The sequence below is a fragment of the Hibiscus syriacus genome, unplaced genomic scaffold (assembly GCF_006381635.1).
Source record: "Hibiscus syriacus cultivar Baekdansim isolate YM2019G1 unplaced genomic scaffold, ASM638163v2 tig00006395_pilon, whole genome shotgun sequence".
Lineage (NCBI taxonomy): Eukaryota > Viridiplantae > Streptophyta > Magnoliopsida > Malvales > Malvaceae > Hibiscus > Hibiscus syriacus.
Window position 1 is genome coordinate 20,998 of NW_024062094.1, and position 8,912 is coordinate 29,909.

At 33.4% G+C, this 8,912-nt stretch overlaps 1 protein-coding gene across 1 annotated transcript; it reads left to right on the forward strand.

Moving 5' to 3' along the window:
• Window positions 1–441: 441 nt before the first annotated feature.
• Window positions 442–8,476, forward strand: LOC120200658 (hydroquinone glucosyltransferase-like). Its single transcript, XM_039201436.1, has 2 exons — window positions 442–1,897; window positions 8,466–8,476. The coding sequence occupies exon 1, from the start codon at window positions 478–480 to the stop codon at window positions 1,888–1,890; it is 1,413 nt and encodes a 470-aa protein (XP_039057367.1). The 5' UTR covers window positions 442–477; the 3' UTR covers window positions 1,891–1,897; window positions 8,466–8,476.
• The last annotated feature ends 436 nt before the right edge of the window (window positions 8,477–8,912 follow it).

Consider the following 8,912-nt stretch of genomic DNA (forward strand, 5'->3'; position numbering starts at 1 on the left):
AAAAAAATAAACATAACAGTAGAATTTTTTTTTGTTAATTTTAATTTAAAAAAGATAAATATTTTTAGAAAAATAAAAAATTGTACATGTAATGCCTTTTTTTAACTAGGAAGCTGAAACCAATAAATAATTGGGGTTAAAAAGCTTCAGTTTTTTAGCAAAACAAGTGGGAAATGGAACTAAAAAACATAAAATAAATGAGAGAAAAAGGTATTGTATATAACATAAGCCTTACGTTTGAACTGACATCACCAGGTCCACACACTCCGTAAACAAACAAACAAATCCCCATCCGCAATACCGAAACAGATCCACAATCTTCCCTGTATACTTCTACAAATTCAATTCTACCACCAAAAACAAACAAACGAAGCCACAAACGACATCCTCTATATAAACCATATCTTTCTTCTCCATTTCTTCCGTACCAACGTATAACAAGGAAAAAAAGTATACTTTGTTTTCATTTTCATTGCCATGGCGAAAACGCAAACCCCCCATATAGCCATTCTGCCGAGTCCTGGGATGGGTCACCTTATTCCACTCGTTGAGTTCGCTAAGCGATTTGTCAACCAACACGTCTTCACTGCCACCTTTGTTATCCCCACCGCTGATTCTCCGACTAAAGCTCAAAAATCAGCTCTCGATTCCCTTCCGAGCTCTATAGATTACGTTTTTCTTCCTCCTGTTGATTTGAGTGACCTCCCTCAAGACGCCAAAATAGAAACGGTGATTTCTTCAACGGTGGCTCGGTCTCTGTCTTTCCTTCGGGATACTTTCAAATCATTGGTTGCAAAGACGAAACTTGTCGCCATGGTGGTTGATCTTTTCGGGACAGACGCATTTGATGTTGCTAAAGAATTTAACCTCTCGCCGTACGTATTTTACCCGTCAACAGCCATGGCTTTGTCTCTGTTTCTTCACCTAATGAAGCTTGACTCGATGGTTTCGTGCGAGTACGGGGACCTGCCGGAAGTGAGAATTCCGGGGTGCATACCGATTAACGGCAACGAATTGTTGGACCCGGTTCAAGACAGGAAAAACGATGCTTATAAATGGGTTCTTCATCATGCAAAGAGGTATAGATTAGCCGATGGAATTATGGTGAACAGTTTCCTGGACATGGAAGGAGGAGCTTTAAAGGTTTTACAAGAGAACGAACCCGGTAAGCCTCCGGTTTACCCGGTTGGCCCACTTGTTACCGTTGATCTGAGTAATAAAGCCGATGGGTCGGATTGTTTGAAGTGGCTAGATGATCAGCCACATGGTTCGGTTTTGTATGTCTCGTTCGGAAGCGGAGGGACCCTGTCTTCGGACCAGCTAAACGAGTTGGCCATGGGGTTGGAAATGAGTGAGGAACGATTTTTGTGGGTTATAAGAAGTCCAAATGATAAGGTTTCAAACGCTGCATTTTTCAGTGCGGAGAGCCAGAAGGACCCTTTCAATTTTCTACCAAAAGGGTTCCTCGAGAGGACCAAAGGCAGGGGTCTAGTGGTGCCATCGTGGGCACCACAGGCTCAGGTGCTTAGCCATGGCTCGACCGGAGGGTTCTTGACGCATTGCGGATGGAATTCTACTCTGGAAAGCGTTGCTTTTGGGGTGCCTCTAATCGCATGGCCACTCTACGCCGAACAAAAAATGAACGCCGCGATGCTAACCGAAGATACTCGAGTCGCACTGAGATTGAAACCCGATGACACTGGCTTAATTTGCCGAGACGACATCGCGAAGACCGTGAAGGGTCTAATGGAAGGCGAAGAAGGGAAAGACGTTCGAAATAGAATGAAGGACCTAAAAGAAGCTGCTGCAAAGGCACTCTCCCAAAATGGCTCTTCCACCAACGCACTCTCTCAGGTCGCTACTAAGTGGAGGAATCACACTCCCCTCTAAACGCAACGTTTCTTAACTTCTGCCTTTAAATTGGTGCAACTTCAACTTTTTAATGTACTAAATAAAATTGTTTTCCATTCTATTTGTAAATGATCATGGCCATCTGTTTGTAACAACAGCTTAGCATATATGTTTAAATATCAGAATTTCTTGGGAGTTTTATGATATAAAGCTGTTTCATCTCTTTCTAAATTTTCCTTATCTTATAAGTTGGTGGTATTGTTGGGTCAATCTTATAACCATAAACAAAATTGATAAAGAAATCAAACAATGTTGAATCTTTGATTTTATATGTATAATCATATTAAACAATTAAGGATAAATATATATATATATATATATATATATATATATATAAATTTGGGATAATCATTTTATAATAGTAGTACCGTACAATTACTATTTAATGTAGGTTTCATGTAACAATCTCCCACCTTAACCTAATGAGCTCAAAGTTTAGTATAATAAGTGAATTATACTTCAAATAAGTTCGTTCATTGAATCTTTCGTCACATATATCATAGTTAAACTTTCTCTGATTAAGTATACCAATATAACCAAATGACATAGATTAAGTATGAATGTGTAGCATGAAAATTGTATGCAACATGATCATTGTCGAAATGATCCTTAAACTCGACTATTTCAACTAATTAAAAAAAGTATAAATATTCAGATTTATTCAAAATTTTGGTTTAAAAATAATATTAGGAGTCACTATTGATCACTTGAGGCTAAGTATAATTCAACACCTATAGAATCATATTTTTATTTTTATTTTTGAAAACCTCTTACCTATGATGATAAGAACACGCACTTCTTTGGACTAATGTTACAACTCAAACCTATTAGAACAACAAAGTTTCGAAGATTCAAGGCATATTATAACGTGAGTGAATCCTTAAAAGTTTTTTACTTTTCTCCCTTTGATGTTTCAGGTTCGAGGTCAAATCTTTTGAAGAGAGGGAGGATGATACATGCACCACACGCCTCACAACAAAGGAAGATGGATTGACTCTTCCAATTGATCCATGCGTCCAAGCCTTGGAAAAGAAGACCAAAACAATAGCAGACTTGCAATGACTTTTTGAATGGGATCCATGTGTTTTTGGTTAGCATATTTTCTGGAGATACGACCGTCTGTCTCTTAACTTTCCAACGGAACTTGAATCGCATCAATATGATGTCGGGAAATGAAGATACATCTATTTTAACTAAGATAACGCATGCAGAATTCTTATACTGCATTAATATGAGATTTTATTAATTTTACAAATTTGCAATATTTTTATTGATTATTTATAATATAATTTAATATATGATGCATTATCTTTTAGGATTAGATTTATTATTTTAGGAGTTAAGATCGAGTCAAACATTATCTTATCTTTAGTTTATTATTATTTTATTTATTAAACTACTTAGAACTTTGGAACTCCTCACCCATATAAAGAAGGTTCCATTCACTATTGTAAAACACACTTTTCTTGAATAATAATACAATGTGAGTGCGTTTTTGTAAGTGTTGACAGTCTTGTGCCTTTGAAGTTATCTTCATCATAAAGTTCTTCAAGATCTTCATGAGGGAGAGCTTCACTCTCTGATTTCCCTGTCCATTACGGTTAGGAGGGCTGGTAAGAGTCGATTATAAAGTTTGCCTAGTCAATTACGATTAGGAGGGTTCTTACGACATCAATCTATCGTTCATCATCATCATCATCATCACCACGCCACCTCCACCATCAAAAACCCTAATTCACACCAACTTTATACATACCAGAGAGAAATTTCAATTCAGTTCCTATATTTATTATTTGTTTCTCTATTTGTCCTTTTATTATCTTTGTTATTCGTTATTATTTATACTCATAAATACTTCTTCTTGATTGAGTTTTTAGCAACTTCAAATCAAGAACCCTAATTTTGGGCACAAACTCTATTCTTGTTCCCATTGTGTTCTTCATCGAGTCTAGATCTCTAGGCTTGAATTCTTCAACTACGAGTAACATTCATTAATTTGCTACCATCTCCTATCAGTTGGTTTTATGTAGGAAAAGGTTAGCATCCCATAATGCCAAAACTTAGTACATAATCAATTATGTGGTTTTGATATTGAGATCTACAAATTCAAATTTACTTTAAAATATGATTCTTTCATGAATGCAATTTATTTAAATAGAGTTAACTTCTATTAAAAAATATCGATGGACTCTTTTTTAAAATGAATTTGTTAACGCAATTTTTCTTTTAAAATTCTTTCCAAGTTGGTCCTCTTTTAAATCAAAATGAATTAGTAATAATTAATAATTTAATAATAATTTTAAATATTAGGAATTTATTCAATTATTTTAAATTAGGACTAATTTGATTCTCTTCCCTCAAACTAACTTGATATATAGTTCAAAGATATAAGTGAGGCTGCAATTACAGGATGAAGAGTACTGTGGAGTCATCCATTGCATGCATTTATTACATCATGGCCAATTAAACATCCATGTAGATAAATAGGATGCAATTAAAGAAAGTCTGATGGTTTGCATTTACCGCAATATATATCTCAGATTAATTGCATCCTATTTATCTCCATGGATCGGTCATGATGTAATAAATTCAATCCCTGTAACTTCAATGTAAAAAGTTAATTGCAAGAGCTTTATCTTGATATATAGCTCAATATCAATAACATCTGCTGATTAAAGAAAACCAATGTCAAAAGTTTACATAAATTCAATCAACATTCTTGTTTTGCTCCTTTCAATATTGTTTCATTTGGATGCTAACTAAATCATCTGATCTTGATCTTGAGGTGGAAATTATATAAAATTGTTTCCTTGTTGAGTTGTTATGTGTTGGGTTTGATCTGGATTGGGAGTGTGGGTTTTGGAGGAAAATCGATAGAGCTTCATATTTTTTTCCTTCTTTCTTGGGTGGTATTTTGTTCTTCATATTATTATCATGGCAAATTGAGGAAGATGAAGATTTCCTGCCATTGAAATTGTCATCCCAGTTGTAGTGATTGCTGCGGTTGGATTCTTTTTTGTTTCCGATTATAGAAGACGTGTTTTTGAAATTGAGTGTGTCGTAACCAGTTTTCGCCCGGGCATAAATGTTTACTTGGCGGGAAAAATAATGTGGATAAAAATGATTTTGATTAAAAAAATGTTTTGAGAGTCGCCATCAACCTTTTTGGGTTAGGTAGGTCGAATACCTAAAAATCATCTTTTAAAAGAGTTTTTAAGAAAACATCAGTTAAAAGATAAACTGGTCTGTCTTTAACCAAAAATTCATTCTTTTTATGAAATAAAAAGAGATTCGTGGTCGGTTACGTTTGGGGAATGATTAACACCTCCACAACGCCCAAAATTGATACTTATTAATTATAAATTGTCTCTATTATTAGAAATTTAAAAATTCAAAGATATATTTAATTTATAATCTTGTTATTTCAAATTTATTACTATAATTTTAAGAAAATCTATTAATTTATATATATATATATATAAATAATATATTTATTTATTTAGAAATATCAGAAAATGACTTCCAGATGCTTTAAGACAGCTCTTTTCTAAATATTAAAAAATAAATAAATATTAATAAAACATTTATCTAAAAATAATTAAAAAAATAGATTAATATATATATTTTATAAAAGTAGGATATTTATTAAATATATCAGAAAATGGACATCCAGTTATTTTAAGACCGCCCTTTCTTAATATTAAAAGATAAATAAATATTATTATTTAATCAATATATATATATATATATGATTAAAATAAAAATAAAAATAAAATAAAGAATAATAATTACAGTACTAAATTAAAAATATTGAAACTAAAGAGGTAATAATAAAATATAAAATAAAATAGTGATCAAAATAAAGAAAATTAAAATTATAGGATTACAATATAAAATATCAAAACTCATGGTTCTAATTCGAAATATTAAGAAATATAGGTAATATAAAAGTGTAATTTACTCTAATTATTATTCATGATAAAAATAGTAGGGACTAAATATGGTATTTACCCTAAATATATATATAAATATAACATGTACTAATATAATAAAATTCAAATACTAAATTCTAAAAAACAATTTATTAATACACTAGACATAGGTATCTTTCTTGAAGATTTTTTCAAGTCAAAAGTGGGATCATGGATTGTTTATTTCTAATATGCATTTCACGTGCATATAGTAACAAAATTGTATTAATTTAATTCTATACCCTACATACATATTTTATAAATTTATTAATCAAATTATTGATAATCATGCTACCATTAAGTTAATATGATACTTACCTGTCATCACGAAAAAAAAAAGTAAAGTTTCATAAAAAAAGTTATTAAATCATATCTTAGTCATATTTTAACCTAAAATATATGCATAAATAATTAAAAATAATAATATAAATGCCAAATTAAAATAAATAAAAACATGCTTTTAAGGATTAAATTGTAAAATATTAAAGTTAATAGAAATATCTCGAAATATTATATAATATATGTAATAATAGTGTAATTTATCTTTAATTATTAACTGGTAATTAAAATAAAAATTACTAAAATATAAGGGACTAACTAATATATTTACCCTAAATATTATATAAAACTGATAGAGACTAAAATAAAATAAACTAAAAATATGAAGACAAAATTAAAAGACTTACAAAATCAATTTAGTGACCAAATTGCAAAAGAATATAAATTCGGAGGGATCACAGACGTGATTTGCATATTTACGAAATTATACAGAAGTTCCTCCCCAAAACGACGTAGTTTTGTGGAGGGTATAAATAGACCTTAAATAACCTAAAATTCCCAAAATTCCTAATTTCTTCATTTTGCTTCTCTCTAAAGAGAGAGAATCTCTCACTTCTCTCTAAACTTAACCACCGGTCGGCCACCGTCGGTCACTATTCCGACCACCGCTGATCATTATTTCAGCCACCGATCACTATTCATGGTGGCCGAAAAATATAAAAATACCCCCAAATCGTAGATCGAAACATCCTAAAGCCGAATATGGAATCCGTTTTTCCTAAAAACTCCTAGAATTCTCTAGATCTAAATTTATACCTTCGATATTTTGGTTTTCCGATGACCGTGGTAAGCTCTCTCCTTCTTTTTCCTTTCGGTTTTTTTACTGCTGGTGGTAGATTGGTTCTCTTGCTTCCTTCCTCTCTTTTTTTTTGCATGTAAATCGAGTCCTTTTATAGGGCTCGTTGAGGTTCTTCTCGGTGGATCTATCATAGGAGGGTCCTTGGTGAGTTATCAGATTGCGATGTGTGCGGCTCTCCTTGAGTCTTCTAGAGGCTTTGGTGGCGTGGATGTCATGGCAGCAGCTGGTTGGGGAACATAACGGCGGAGTGGTTGAATAGAGGCGACGGAGCAGTTGGAAGGGTGAGGCGCCGCCCAAATTATCACCCTAGGGTTGGTGAACTCTGGGGTTTCTGCCAGATCCAACGGATGAGATTGATGGCGGTTGGAGATAGGGATGAAACCCTAACTGCATCTGGATCGGGTCTGTTGGGCTTCCTTTGTAATTTGGGCTCCGAGTTATTGTATTTGGCCTGATTTGTAATAAAATTATTTATTAAATAATAATATTATAATAATAATATTAATAAAAAAATGAGTCAAAAACTTAGTGTTTAAAGAGTGGAACCGCCTTTCCTTTGGTTAACGAGGAAATGATAAGATCTCCATTGACATATGCATCTATTGGACTTGGAAAACGAAATGCATGAACCAAAGTGACGAGGGCTTAGGAATGCAGATTAGTTCGACATTCAGTTTGAAATCGTGACTCGAGCCAAGAACAAAAGCACTAATTCTCCATAATAACCAAACTGGATATTATCCTTACCAACTCTTTGTTAAAACTGAACATTTGGGCAGTATATTATTTTATTCCTTATACTTTCAATTACAGCAAATAGGTCCTTATATACACAATAGCTTCTTATAACTAACTCAACAACAGAAATCTAACAAACTCAACAAACTAACAGATTACATAACTGTATTGCAACAGTTAATACTTTCTACACTCCCCCTCAAGTTGGTGGTTGCAAAGATGTCTTTAAACCCCAACTTGGAAACTAGATATTCATGTTGATGCACACCCAAGGCTTTTGTCATCAAATCTGCTTGTTGCTCCCCTGTCTTGACATGTTTAGTTTGTATCAAGCCTTCTTGAATCTTCTCTCTGACAAAATGACAGTCTATCTCAATGTGTTTGGTTCTCTCATGGAAAACTGGATTAGCTGCTATTTGCAAAGCTGCTTTATTATCACACATTAATTGTGCTGGTGCTAAGTTTTTCAAGCCTAACTCTGCTAACAAACCCTTCAACCATATAATTTCTGCCGCGGTCCCTGCCATGCTTCTATATTCTGCTTCTGCAGAAGAACGCGCAACCGTGTTCTGCTTCTTAGACTTCCAAGAGATTAGAGACATTCCAAGATTAATACAGAAACCTGTTACAGACCTTCTAGTCATAGAACAGGCAGCCCAGTCAGAGTCACAGTAAGCAATTAACCTGCACTCACTCTTCGCACTTAGCAAAATCCCTTGTCCAGGATTTTTCTTGATGTATTTTACCACTCTTAGAGCAGCTTCAAGATGCGACCTTTTTGGTTTATGCATGAATTGACTGAGGAAATGTACAGCATAGACAATATCTGGCCTTGTGTGAGTCAGATATATTAATCTACCTATAAGTCTCTAAAAAACAAACTTATCCTGCAACAGTTCTTCATTGCTACAAACTGCTTCATCATACTCTGCTGAAGTAAACTTCTTATTTTGCTCAAGAGGAGTCAAAGCTGGTTTAGCTCCCCCTACTCCAATCTCTTCAATCAACTCTAAAGCATACTTTCTTTGATTCAGCATAATCCCTTCCCTTGATCTTAGAACCTCTAATCCTAGAAAGTACTTCAACTCTCCAAGATCTTTCATTTTGAAATTCTCATTCAAAATGTGTTTCAATTCTGCTATCAATCTCTCACT

What these genes read in the sequence shown, in the direction of transcription:
- LOC120200658 (XM_039201436.1), top strand. Translation starts at nt 478, where the DNA reads ATGGCGAAAACGCAAACCCCCCATATAGCCATTCTGCCGAGTCCTGGG.